The sequence below is a fragment of the Lepus europaeus genome, chromosome 7, assembly GCF_033115175.1.
Source record: "Lepus europaeus isolate LE1 chromosome 7, mLepTim1.pri, whole genome shotgun sequence".
Taxonomy (NCBI): domain Eukaryota; kingdom Metazoa; phylum Chordata; class Mammalia; order Lagomorpha; family Leporidae; genus Lepus; species Lepus europaeus.
This window is the reverse complement of record NC_084833.1, coordinates 126840981-126855678: the sequence shown is the minus strand read 5'-3', so window position 1 is coordinate 126855678 and position 14698 is coordinate 126840981. Positions and strand designations below refer to the sequence as shown.

General features: G+C 38.3%; 1 protein-coding gene across 1 annotated transcript in view; it reads left to right on the top strand.

Moving 5' to 3' along the window:
* Positions 1-4222: 4222 nt before the first annotated feature.
* LOC133764004 (zinc finger protein 260-like) overlaps positions 4223-14698 on the top strand; it is a 148014-nt gene continuing 137538 nt past the window's right edge. Inside the window, 1 exon segment of the mRNA XM_062197663.1 lies at positions 4223-4392. Coding sequence (XP_062053647.1) covers positions 4223-4392 — 170 coding nt within the window.

Here is a 14698-nt window from a genome sequence, read left to right as displayed (position 1 = left end):
CCTCACCCTGCCCTAGAAAACCTCTAGGGAAAATCTGGGCAATTCTCTGGTTCCAGACACTTCGGGGAATTACTTTTTTTATTGTTAGCTCATCACTAAATTAACCAAGAAGAAGGTTTAGTGGTCCTACATATGAAAGATCACAGAATTCGTTCAGGAAAGTCATTAATGTAAATAACAAGAAAATACCCTAGTGATGGGGTAGAATCTGACTTCCCATTTTGACATTGTATTACTTATTGTCCAATTCTGAACAGAAGTTCTATAAAAAAATACAGAGGTGTAATAAGAGGTGTAAGTGTGGCCCCCACACAGAAATAAAAGGCAGTCAATAGAAATGATTCCTGAGGAAATCAAGATGCTAAACTTGTTAGAGAAATATTTTAATTCAATTATTTAAGATAGATACAAATAACTAAATAAAACCATTCTGAAAAATAAAAATAAAGTGTGCTATTAATACTTCATGCTACACAAAATATCAATGAAAAGATGCAAACTAAAGCACATTCGACATTACATAATCTAAGGAACAGGACAAAGGGATAAGGAAAAATGAACAAAATATAGGAGATTTGTGGAACAACACTAAGCATGCCATGATACACATGTGCATCCCAGAAGCAGCAAAGAAAGAAGTAGAATGTTTGAAGGAATAATGGCTGAAAATTTCTGAAATTTGTTGGGAAAACATGAATCTAAACACCTAGGAAACAAATCAGCCTCCAAATGAAGTAGTCAAGGAAGTCCACATATAGACAAATTATAATCCAACTGTTAAAATATATAGAGAAAAGTAGAATGTTCAAAGCACTAAGAAACTAATCATATGAAAGTGATCCTAAGTAATATTAAGAGCTGATTATTCATCCCTAACCATGGAGTCCAGAAAGCAAAGAGATGGATATTCATAGCAGTGAAAGAAGAAGACAGCCAACCAAGAACACTATATCTATAAAAATTATACTATAAGAATACAGAAATTAAGAAATGATTGGATTTGACAAACTTGAAGGAATTTTCCCATAATAAAATGGTCATACATGAAATACTAAAAGAAATACTTTAGAGTAACTTTAGAGTACAGTGAAAGAGCACTTGGAGGAACTAAAATCCACATAAAGAACAGAACACAATTAAACAACACTGCAAGGATAAACAAACATATTACATGTTAATGTATTTTTAGTGAAAATCTTTTTTGCAGCTGCATAAAACATAACATATATGTGTTGAATATACTTGAAGAATAAATGATTCTTTGCATACTCTTCTAAAGTAGGTGAGGGATACTTCAACTCAGTGTGGCCAATATTGTCCTCATACTGAAATCAAACAAGTACATCAAGGAAAAGTAAGATATTATCCCTTATATTTAGAGATAAAAAACATCAACGAAAATGCTAGCAAACTGAATTCAGTAACTAAAAGGAAATTATATATATATATATATATGTATATATACACACACACATAACTCTATCTATATCTGTATCTGTATCTGTATCTATGACTCTATCCAAGTGGAATATCCTTGGAACTAAAGGATGATTCAACATGAGAAAATCCACCAATGTAATATGTAAAAATATTGAAAAGAATAAAAAATTATCTCAAAAGACTTAAAAACAGCTTCCTGCTCTAATGTAGAAGATAGTTTAAAAAAACTGGAGAGTGCAGTCTCAGGGGAGTGTTAGGGAAAAAGCAGCAGAGGAAACTATATATATATATATATATATATATATATATATATATATACATATATATATGTATATATATATTTCAAATAAATAAACAACTTTAAAAATTATGCTATAAAACTATAGTAGTTTAAGTGGTATGACAATGTCATAAAAGCAAAAACAAATAGAGCAAAAGTTAAATAGAAATCCTACAAGCAGACCTATAAGGATACAATAAGCTGCTCTATAATAAAGTTGCTAAGAAACCTAGTTGAAGAAAAAATAAAGTCTTTTAAAAATAGTGTTAGAAAAATTTGTATCATTAGAATGGAATGAATCTGAGAGCTTCATTTTATATTCAAAGAATGCCAAGAAATAATTTTTTAGTAGATGATAGGAAAGAAGTACAAGACAAAAATGGATGAATACAAATACTGTTGACAGCAAGAAGATTAAAATGTTGAAAAATATAAAAAACTGTAAGAAGTCGGTACCAGCATAAACTAACAATCAGAGTAACATTACTATTAAAGTAAAAAATTACTGAGCTTATAATTTGATAAATGTGTAAAGTATGTCATTACTATATTTTGTTTTTAATAACCAATTTAACAAATATAATAATCATGAAGAGAATTAGAGTTTGGAAAAAAATTAGAGAAACACACTGAAAATACAAAGAAACAACAGACAAGAAATCTATAAAATCAAATAAAAACAGGCCGCAAAAAGAATTAAAACAATCCAAGATATAAAAATAAATATGCTTACAATCATGAATGTATTAAGCTATGCATTAAGAAAATGTAATTTTCATGGGTTTGGACATGGTAATGTAGCTTCCAGTATCAGAGGGCTTGGTTTGGTGCAGATCCACCATTAATCTGATTCAGTTTCCTGCAACTGCACATGAAAGGCAGCAGACAGTGCTCAAATTCTTGGGTTTCTACAACCCGCTCAGGAGAACTGAATGGAGTTTCCTCCTCCTAGCCTGGCACATCGCAGGCTGTCATAGGCATTTCAGGGGGTGAAGCAGCAGACATATGTCTTTTCCTGCCTCTCCCTCTCTGTCACTTTGCTTTTTAAAAAAAAATAGTAGTTCTCAGATATATTTAAATGTAGATATAGTCATACAAATTCCATGAGATACAAAAATATCACATTTTGAAAGATTAAGTACCCATTTTAATTTTTATGACTCACTCATTGAAAATAATGAACAAAATTTCTTCCATCATTCTGTTAGCAAAAAAAGAGTTACAAAAAGACATCTATATCCAACTCTTGTGTAATCAATCAAAAATTCTAAGTATCTAAGACTAAACATCACAGTAATTAAATTGCGTTGATTTAATCAAATAGGGCCCCATACTAGGAAGAAAGGAAACATTCTTTACTTCTATCAACAGCCATAGTAGATTGGTATTAGGTCAAAGTTCCCAAAGACGGGTGGTGCAATTCCTGGACAGAGGATGTCACAGATTGCAGGCGTTCTGGGAACCACAGGCCCCTCCCTTTGTGGTCTGCTTCAGACAAAATGTAGCAAGGTCAGAGGTCAGATCCCCATGACACTCTCAGGGGCTCACCAAGGAGCCTGGATCCTGCTGGCCTTGGCCTGCAGGAAGTGAGAGCCTCTCCCTTGTGGGGCCTGGGGCTCAGGAAGGGACACTGCTTGAGAGGCCAGGTGTGGGGAACTCTAAGTTTACTGTCACGAAGAGCGCAGTCCCTGCACCCCATTCCTTACTCTTCATTCCAAGTGCTCCTCCAGCTTTCTCCCTGGGGTGCTTTGGCAGGGTTTCCTCCAGACAGTAGCAGCCTTTCTGCTCCTCCTTGGGCTCCTGCAGCTTTTCCATCAGAAAACCATTCAGTGAGGTGTTGATGATCATGAGCCATATTACACCCTGGGTGATGAGGGGCCCCCACACCGGGGTGATCCCCAGCTTGGGAAGTGAAGAGAGCAGCCAGCACCACCGCTTGGGGTGGGGAAAAGGAAAACAGAGGACAACATGCAGACTGTGAATGCTTTCTCCTTGAGTCCTTGGCTGATGCACGGAAGAACACCCAGAAGCCCCACTGCTGGCGGCGCTGCACTCAGGCTGGCAGCCCTCGGCCTCCGGAGCCTGACACATTCACCACCATTTTCAGCCTGGGAAGTGGGGCCCAGAGCTCCAATTATGGAATTCTGTTCACATATCTCTGAGGTCTGCGAACAGTAACTCGTACAGCTGTCCCGTGGCCATGTCCAGTGCATAACCAACAGGGTGCAGGAGAGCTACTCTTTCCTCCACCCCTCCCGAAGTCATGGCACCCAGTGGCTGCCCAGTTCCACTGTAGCCTGGGTAGCTTGGGCAGTGTGGCCAGCAGCACTCAGATGTTCCTCTCCTCACCCTCGACAGGGCTCCAGAGCTTGAGTCAGAGTGCATTTGTCTCTGGTCAGGTCTGTGGTTTCCGGCCACTGCCCGTGGGTCTTGGCAGCAAAGCCACAATTAGAGGAGGTGGATCTGCAAAGTGATTTTTGCCTTGTGGGAAGTGCTCGGTGCATGGATGCCTCTCCACTTGGCCGTATCAAAGTGAAGCCTGATGCAGTGTTGGGCTTCAGTGGTGCCTTGGCTTTGGGAGGTGGATTGGCCTGGGGAACACAGGAAGTGCTCTGGACCGTCAGCCACCCTGTGGGCCAGCCACCTCAGGGGCTGGAGCTGAGGGGACGAAGGTCAGCAGTCAGGTCCAGGCTCTGAGAATAGATTCAACAAATCTCAGGGCTGGCCTAGGTATCTGGGCCTCCCAGCAGGTCCCCGTTGCTGGGAGATGCTGCATCTTGCCTGGCTCTGCCTACAGATTCCCCCAGGTACAGAAATCTGTGCTACAAGACAGGGTCCTCATGCCTCCCTGCTCCACTCCTGGACGGCTCCCACTGCTTGCGTCTCAGCAAGCGGCTCCATTTCCTTTGTTTGTTTGTTTGTTTGTTTACTGTAAATATGTATAATTTTTGTTAGTTACTTTTTAACTTTATTTAAGAAATATAAATTTCCAAAATACAACCTTGGATTATAGTGGCTTTTTCCCCCATAACCTCCCTCCCACCCATAACCATCCCATCTCCCACTCCCTCTCCCATCCCATTCACATCAAGATTCATTTTCAATTATCTTTATATAGAGAAGATCAATTTACTAAGTAAATATTTCAACAGTTTGCACCCACACAGAAACAATGGATTCACTGATATGTACATGGCTGTTTAATTTTCTGCTTTTGCATAGACTCTGAAACTGTGTGCTATAGAATTTCAGGGATTTATTATACTTGCCCAGAGTAACTGAAATGCAATTTGTAAAAACTCACCTGAGTATTTGTTTTAAACACATAATTCACGATTTTAGACGGTTTCATTTTTAGATGTTTAAGTACAATTTTGATAGCAAGTTGTTTTGAAAAAATACATTTTGAAATTTCTGTTTCATATTAATTGATATAATATAAATGTGTGTTGTCACTGATGTTCTCATTTGTTTGCTGCTGACATTGTAAGTTCATGAAAACTGAGCAATTCACGTGGTAAAACCCGCTGGATTCAGTAAGAGATGGAACTCACTTGTGCTTTTCATTCTTTTCCAGCTGATGTCTCCCAGACTTGTTTCCATTACAGAAAAGATTCCTTTCTTGCTTCATTTTATGTTTTCAGGTGGGAATGCAGCTTCTGTTTATAAATACATTGCTCCTGGCAAGGGAGAAATGGATAAATGCTGAGATCCCTTTCCATGCCAGCTTAGTAAAATAGAAATCAACAGGAAATTGAATGTCACTTAAGAAAATTTTCCCAATAAAATATTGGGAAATTTATATATATTATATACATTTCTCTATATTTTATATAGAGAAATAAACATTTATAACTAAATATATATTTTAATTTAACATGAATTATATATATTTATGTATGTATATACATATATACATATTATATATAATAAAAGAACAAGTGGTTAGCACAAGCAATTATAGTGCCAATCTCAAGTGATGGGTTCAGAGTGCTAATTTGTTGTGTTTTATATCTCAACATATCAACTGTACTCTTTTGAATGCATCAAAAGTTACATAAAAATGTAAAATTAAATCAACAAGATGACAGCTCATGTATTTGGTGTTTACAAAACAGAAGTAAATATAAGAAAAGTAAGCATTAGCCGGCGCCGTGGCTTAACAGGCTAATCCTCTGCCTTGCGACGCCAGCACACCGGGTTCTAGTCCTGGTCGGGGTGCCGGATTCTATCCCGGTCGCCCCTCTTCCATGCCAGCTCTCTGCTATGGCCCGGGAAGGCAGTGGAGGATGGCCCAAGTCCTTGGGCCCTGCACCCGCACGGGAGAACAGGAGAAGCAACCGGCTCCTGGCTTCAGATCGGCGAGATGCACCGGCTGCAGCGGCCATTGGAGGGTGAACCAACGGCAAAAAGGAAGACCTTTCTCTCTGTCTCTCTTACTATCTACTCTGCTTGTCAAAAAAAAAAGAAGAAGAAAAGTAAGCATTATCAATATGGAGTCAAAGCAGGAAGCATGGAGCTGTACAAGTTTGAATACACATAACACACAGAAATATCTCAAGCATAAAAACTGTACTTAATTTGCCATAATAAAGGTTCTTTTTCCAAATATTGTTTTTTTTCATTTATTAAACTTTTTTTAATGAATATAAATTTCCAATGTACAGCTTATGTGTAACAATGGCTTCCCCCATCCCATAATTTCCCTCCCACCCGCAACCCTCCCCTTTCCCGCTCCCTCTCGCCTTCCATTCACATCAAGATTCATTTTCATTTCTCTTTATATACAGAAGATCAGTTTAGTATATATTAGGTAAAGATTTCAACAGTTTGCCCCCATATAGCAACACAAAGTGAAAAATACTGTTGGAGTACTAGTTATATTATTAAATAACAGTGTACAGCACATTAAAGACAGAGATCCTACATAATATTTTTTAAAAAAATTAATTAATTTTCTATGCCATTTCAAATTTAGCACCAGGTTTTTTTTTTATTTCTTTGTAGATTCTGGTTATCAACCCTTTATCTGTAGTATAGTTTGCAAATATTTTTTCCCATTCTGTCGGTTGCCTCTTCACTTTCCTGACTGTTTCTTTTGAAGTACAGAAACTTCTCAATTTGATGCAATCCCAAATGTTCATTTTGGTTTTGACTGCCTGTGCTCCTGGGGTCTTTTCCAAGAAGTCTTTGCCTGTACCTATATCTTGCAGGGTTTCTCCAATGCTCTCTAATAATTTTATGGTTTCGGGTTGTAGATTTAAGTCTTTAATCCATGTTGAATGAATTTTTGTGTATTTTCTGCCCGTGGAAATCCAATTTTCCCAGCACCATTTATTGAATAGACTGTCCTTATTCCAGGGATTAGTTATGGATCTTTGATCAAATATAAGTTGGCTGTAGATGTTTGGATTGATTTCTGGTGTTTCTATTCTGTTCCATTGGTCTATCCATCTGTTTCTGTACCAGTACCAAGCTGTTTTGATAACAACTGCCCTGTAGTATGTCCTGAAAGCTGGTATTGTGATGCCTCCAGCTTTGTTTTTGTTGTACAAGATTGCTTTGGCTATTCGAGGTCTTCTGTGTCTCCATATGAATTTCAGCATCATTTTTTCCAGATCTGAGAAGAAGGTCTTCGGTATATTGATTGGTATTGCATTGAATGTATATATTGCTTTTGGGAGAATACACATTTTGATGATATTGATTCTACCAATCCATGAGCATGGAAGATTTCTCCATTTTTTGGTATCCTCTTCTATTTCTTTCTATAAGGTTTTGTAGTTTTCATCGTAGAGATCATTAACATCCTTGGTTAAGTTCATTCCAAGGTATTTTATTTTTTTTGTAACTATTGTGAATGGGATTGATCTTAGGAGTTCTTCCTCAGCCGTGGCAGTGCCTGTGTATACAAAGGCTGTTGATTTTTGTGCATTGATTTTATATCCTGCTACTTTGCCAAACTCTTCGATGAGTTCCAATAGTCTCTTACTAGAGTTCTTTGGGGCTTCTAAATAAAGAATCATATCATCTTCAAAGAGGGATAGTTTGAGTTCTTCCTTCCCAATTTGTATCCCTTTAATTTCTTTTTCTTGCCTAATAGCTCTGGATAAAACTTTCAGAAGGATATTGAATAGCAGTGGAGAGAGCGGGCATCCCTGTCTGGTACCAGATCTCAGTGGAAATGCTTCCAACTTTTCGCCATTCAATAGGATGTTGGCCGTGGGTTTTTCATAAATTGTTTTGATTGTATTGAGGAATGTTCCTTCCATACCCAGTTTGCTTAGAGTTTTCATCATGAAAGGGTGTTGAATTTTATCAAATGCTTTCTCTGCATCTATTGAGAAAATCCACAACAACAAAACAAACAACCCACTTAAGAGATGGGCCAAGGAGCTCAATAGACATTTTCGAAAGAGGAAATCCAAATGGCCAACAGACACATGAAAAAATATTCAAGATCACTAGCAATCAGGGAAATGCAAATCAAAACCACAATGAGGTTTCACCTCACCCCGGTGAGAATGGCTCACATTCAGAAATCTACCAACACCAGATGCTGGAGAGGATGTGGGGAAAAAGGGACACTAACCCACTGTTGGTGGGAATGCAAACTGGTTAAGCCACTATGGAAGTCAGTCTGGAGATTCCTCAGAAACCTGAACATAACGCTACCATACAACCCAGCCACCCCACTCCTTGGAATTTACCCAAAGGAAATTAATTTGGCAAATAAAAAAGCCATCTGCACATTAATGTTTATTGCAGCTCAATTCACAATAGCTAAGATCTGGAACCAACCCAAATGCCTATCGACAGTAGACTGGATAAAGAAATTATGGGACATGTACTCCATAGAATACTATACAGCAGTAAGAAACAATGAAACCCAGTCATTTGCAACAAGATGGAGCAATCTGGAAAACATCATGCTGAGTGAATTAAGCCAGTCCCAAAGAGACAAATATCATTTGTTTTCCCTGATCGGTGACAACTGAGCACCAAAGGGGAAACCTGTTGAAGTGAAATGGACACTATAAGAAACAATGACCTGATCAGCTCCTGTCCTGACTCTAGATGTACAATGTAATACTTTATGCTTTTTAGTATTTGTTGTTGTTGTTTTTGTTGTTGTTGTTGTTGTTGTTCTAGTACTGGTGGTTGAACTCTGTAAATAACACACAATTTTTCTTAGATGTTTAAATTTTAACTGAAAAGTGATCCCTGTTAAATTTAAGAGTGGAAAAAGAGAGGGAGGTGATGTACAATTTGGGACATGCTCAATCGGACTTGCCCCAAATGGTGGAGTTAGAAATGTGCCGGGGAATTCTAATACAATGCCATCCAGGTGGCATGTTCCAATGCCATCTCACTAGTGCAAGTGATCAATTTCAGTTCACTATTGATGGCTCTGATAGGTCTAAGAGTCAAAGGGATCACACAAATAAGACAAGGGTCTGCTAATACTAACTGATAGAATCAAAAAGGGAGAGAAGGATCCAACATGGGAAGTGGGATACACAGCAGACTCACAGGATGGCAGATGTCTGAAATAACACTCTGGCCTCAGAATCAGCCCTTAAGGCATTCGGATCTGGCTGAAGAGCCCATGAGAGTATTGTAGGCATGGAAAGCCAAGATACCATGGAAAAGAAAAAAAAGAAGAAGACCTAAATGAAAGATCTCTGTGAGTGAGATCCCAGAAGAAAGAACGGGGCCATCAAAGAAGGAGGTACCTTTCTCTGAAGGGAGGAGAGAACTTCCACTTTGACTGTGACCCTATCGGAATAAGATCAAAGTCAGCGAACTCTAAAGGCTTCCATAGCCCTGGCAACTCATGACTAGAGCCTAGGGAGATTACTGACGCCATGAACAGGAGTGTCAAATTGTTAAGTCAGCCACAGGAGTCACTGTGTACTTATTCCATGTGGGATCTGTCATCAATGTGTTGTCTATTACGCAGTGATGCTATAACTAGTATTGAAACAGTATTTTTACACCTTGTGTCTCTGTGTGGGTACAAACTGTTGAAATCTTTATTAATTATATACTGAATCGATCTTCTGTATATAAAGATAATTGGAAATGACAAAAAACCAGCTCCTCGTTTGGCTGATTTTTTGTAATGTTTTTTTTTTTTTTGGATTCAATCCTGTTGATTTCTTCTTTGATTTTAATTATTTCTCTTCTCCTACTGGGTTTGGGTTTGGTTTGCTGCAGATTTACTAGATCCTTGAGATGACTTAAAAGCTCATCTATTTGGTGCCTTGCCAATTTCTTGATGTAGGCACCTATTGATATAAACTTTCCTCTTAACACTGCTTTTGTTGTACCCCATAGGTTTTGGTATGTTGTGATTTTCTCCTCATTTACTTCCAGAAAAATTTTGATTTCTCTTTTAATTTCTTCTATGACCCATTGTTCATTCAGGAGCATGTTGTTCAATCTCCATGTGTTTGCACGTGCTCTAGGGATTCCCGAGTTGCTAATTTCCAATTTCATTCCTTTGTGGTCTGAGAAGCTGCATGGTATGATTCGAATTTTTTTGAATTTGCTGAGACTTGCTTTATGGCCTAGTATGTGGGCAATCCTAGAGAAGGTTCCACGTACTGCTGAGAAGAATGTAAAGTCTCTAGATGTAGGATGAAAAGTTCTGTAGATATCTGTTATATGCATTTGGACTATAGTGTCATTTAAATCTACTGCCTCCTTGTTGATCTTCTGCCCTGTTGATCTGTCTATCTCTGAATGTGGAGTATTGAAGTCCCCCAGTACTATTGTACTGGTGTCTCAGTCTCCCTTTAAGTCCCTTAACAAGTCTTTTAAATTAACTGCTGCCCTGTGATTAGGTGCATATACATTGATAATCGTTATATCTTCCTGTTGAATCGATCCCTTAATCATTAAATAGTGCCTCTCTTTGTCTCTCCTAACAGTTTTTGTGGTAAAGTTTATGTTGTCCGATATTAAGATGGCTACGCCAGCTCTTTTTTCATTTCTGTTGGCATGGTATATATTTTTCCAGCCTTTCACTTTCAGTCTGTATGCATCATTGTTGGAAAGATGTGTTTCTTGTAAGCAGCAAAAAGATGGGTTTTGTTCCTTAACCCAATCAGCCACTAGGTGTCTTTTAACTGGACAGTTCAGGCCATTAACATTCAATGTGACTATTGAGAAGGAGTAACTTTGCCCTGTCATTTGCCAAAGATATTTTCTAATATATGGTTTGAGACTCCTGTGATCTTTTGCTGTGAGTTTTCCTTCCTTTACCTTCTTTCATATTGGTGACCGTGTTTCTATGTTTCTGCGTGCAATGCATCTTTAAGCATCTTTTGCAGGGCTGGATGAGTGGCGACAAATTCTTTCAATTTCTGTTTGCTGTGAAAGGTCTTTATTTCACCTTCATTCACAAATGAGAGCTTTGCAGGATATAGTATTCTGGGCTGGCAGTTTTTCTCTCTTAGTACCTGGGCTATATCTCGCCATTCCCTCCTAGCTTGTAGGGTTTCTGATGAGAAGTCAGCTGCGAGTCTAATTGGGTATTCTCTGAGAGTAATCTGGCGTTTCTCTCTTGCACATTTTAGGATCTTTTCTTTGTGTTTCACTGTGGTGAGTTTGATTACAACATGTCGTGGTGAGGATCTCTTTTGGTCATGTTTATTAGGGGTTCTATGAGCTTCCTGTACTAGGATGTCTCTGTCCTTCTCCAAACCTGGGGAACTTTCTGCTAGTATCTCACTGAAAAGGCCTTCTAATCCTTTCTCCCTCTCCATGCCTTCAGGAACTCCTAGAACCCGAATGTTGGGTTTTTTAATAGTATCCTGTAGATTCCCAATGGTATTTTTTAGATTTATGATTTCTTCTTCTTTTCTTCGATTTGCCTGTTTCCTTTCCTGTTCTCTGTCTTCTAATTCCGATATTCTCTCTTCTGCTTCACCCATTCTGTTTTTAAGGCTCTCTAATGTGTTTGTCATTTGATCTATTGAGTTCTTCATTTCATTATTTTTTCTTGTCACTATCAGTTTCATGTTCTACTAGTTGTTTCATTTCATTTTGATTCCTCCTTAATTTTTCATTTTCACGAGAGAGATTTTCTATCTTGTCCATTAAGGATTTCTGTAGTTCAAGAATTTGTTTTTGAGAACTTCTTAATGTTCTTATCAATTTTTTGAGATCTGCTTCTTGGATTTCCTCTTTCTCTTCATCTTCATAATCTTGCATTGGCGTGTCTTGTTCATTTGGGGGCATCATAGTGTCTTCCTTGCTCTTGTTACCTCGGTTTCTACGTTTGTTGTTTGTCATGTTGGAGATAATTTATTTGTTTTTTTGCTGAGGTTTTTTTTCTCGTTATACTCTGCCTCTAAGTGGGCTGTCTGCTTTGATGGATCCTTAGAGGCTGTGATGGGTGTGGCCAGAGAGCTCTGCTTGATTCTTCAGGTTTAAGGCTGTGCAAAAAGTGACTCACCCAGATTGTTCTCTCCCTTTATCCTTGCTGCATCTCTCTCTCTCTCTCTCTCTTTTTTTTGATTCAGTTGGGAAGTCATTCAGCACAGGTGAGTGAAATTGAGGGTAGTTGAAATCTGGCCTCTGTGAGCATTCGTTTGATCTACCCCTGGGACCACACAAAGTGTTTATGCAGCCCTCAATGTGTTCTCAAGTTTAGCCATAGTCCCAGAGTTACTGAGTTTGTGTACTCCTTGAAGTTTTACATATGTAAAATGGCTCCTGCTCCTTGTTTTGCTCGGCTTTGTTAGGTGAGTGGAGAGAGAGGCCTCTGCCTTTCCCAAGCAATGTCTCGGGTTTCTGAGGTTTTTGTCTTGCTTCCCGTTCCACTGGAAAGATTCTGCAGCTCAGCTCCCGCGGCTGGGCTTCCACGTGGTGGGCTCCCTGTAGGTCCTCTGCGTCACATCCACTAGATCCGGAAGCTGCAGCCACTTAAGCCATTTGGGGAGTGGGCTAAATGATGGAAGAATCTCTCTCTCTCTCTCTCTCTCTCTCTCTATATATATATATATATATATTATATATATATATATACCTCTCCAATAAATAAATAGTTAAAATTATGCTATAAAACTATCATGACATGGTATGACATTGTCATAAACGCTAAAACAAATAGAGCAAAAGGCAGAAAAGAGATCCTACAAGCAGACTTATGAGGCTACAATAATCTGATCTATGATAAAGTTGCTAATAATCCAAGTTGAAGAACAAATAGGTCTTTTAAAAATGGTGTTAGAAAATTGGATATCATGAGAATGGAATGAATCTGAGAGCCTCATTTTATATTCAATGAATCCCAAGAAATAATTTTTTGTAGTAGAAGATAGGTAAGAAATATAAGATAAACATGGATGAATACAAATATGGTTGATAGGCAAGAAGATTAAATTGTTGAATAACAAAAATCTTGTAAGAAATTGGTACCAGTGTAAACTAACAATCAGAGCAACTTTAATATTCAAGTATAAAATTCTTGAGCTTATAACTTGATAAATGTGTAATATTTATCATTACTATATTTTGTTTTTAATAACCAGTTTAACAAATACAATAATTTTAAAGAGAATTGGTTTTGAAAAAAATTGGAGAAACAAACTGAAAATACAAAGAAACAACAGTAAAGAAATCTATAAAAGCAAATAAAAATGGGGGGGGGGCAACAGGTCAGAGCCACAGATCTTATTGGCTGTAAGCTAAAAAGCCCTTCACTCATCCCAACTTCCAAAGTGACCACTGCAGCTGAGGGGACAGCCAAGTAGGGTTAGCAACATTGCAGGCAGAACTGTAAATTTCTTATTAGAGATGGTCCTCTTCCCCACTTAATGCTGTATAATTGTTCAGACCTCATTAATGCCACTCTTAGGATCATTGGTTACTATCCTCACCCTGTCTTTTATGAACTTGTTTAAATATGATCAGAATCACTGAACCTGGAAGGCTTCCATAGCCTTGGCAACTCATGATGAGAGCCTAGGGTGGTTACTGGTGCCATAAACTAGAGTGTCAATTTGTTGGGTCAACAACAGGAGTCACTGTGCACTTGCTCCTCATGTGGGATCTCTGTCCTTAATGTGCTGTACATTGTGATTTAATGCTATAACTAGTACTCGAACAGTATGTTTCACTTTGTGTTTCTATGTGGGTGCAAACTGTTTAAATCTTTACTTAATATATACTAAATTGATCTTCTGTATATAAAGAGAATTGAAAATGAACCTTAATGTGAATGGAAGGGGAGAGGGAGCGGGAGATGGGAAGGTTGCAGGTGGGAGGGAAGTTATGGGAGGGGGAAGCCATTGTAATCCATAAGCTGTACACTGGAAATTTATATTCATTAAATAAAAGCTAAAAATAGGGGGCAAAAGGAATTAAAATAAAGGAAGATATAAAAATAAATATGCTTACAATCATGAATGTATTAAGCTCTGCATTAAGAAAATGTAATTTTCATGGGTTTGGACATGGTGATACAGCTTCCTGTATCAGAGGGCCTGGTTTGGTGCAGATCCACCATTTCTCTGATTCAGTTTCCTGCAACTGCACATGAAAGGCAGCAGACAGTGCTCAAATTCTTGGGTTCCTACAACCCACTCAGGAGAAATGAATGAAGTTCCTTCATCCTTGCTTCAGCCTGGCACATCGCAAGCTGTCGTAGGCATTTCAGGGGGTGAAGCAGCAGACATATATCTTTTCCTGCCTCTCCCTCTCTGTCACTTTTTTTTTTAAAAAGATAAATTATCCTCAGATATATTTAAATCTAAATATAGTTATACAAATTCCATAAGAGATACAAAATAATCACACTTTTAGTATATGTGCTGCCAAAGCGAGCACAATAATCACACTTTTTTTTCCACAGGCAGAGTGGACAGTGAGAGAGAGACAGAGAGAAAGGTCTTCCTTTGCTGTTGGTTCACCCTCCAATGGCCGCTGCGGTAGGCGCGCTGTGGCCGGCACACCACGCTGATCCGA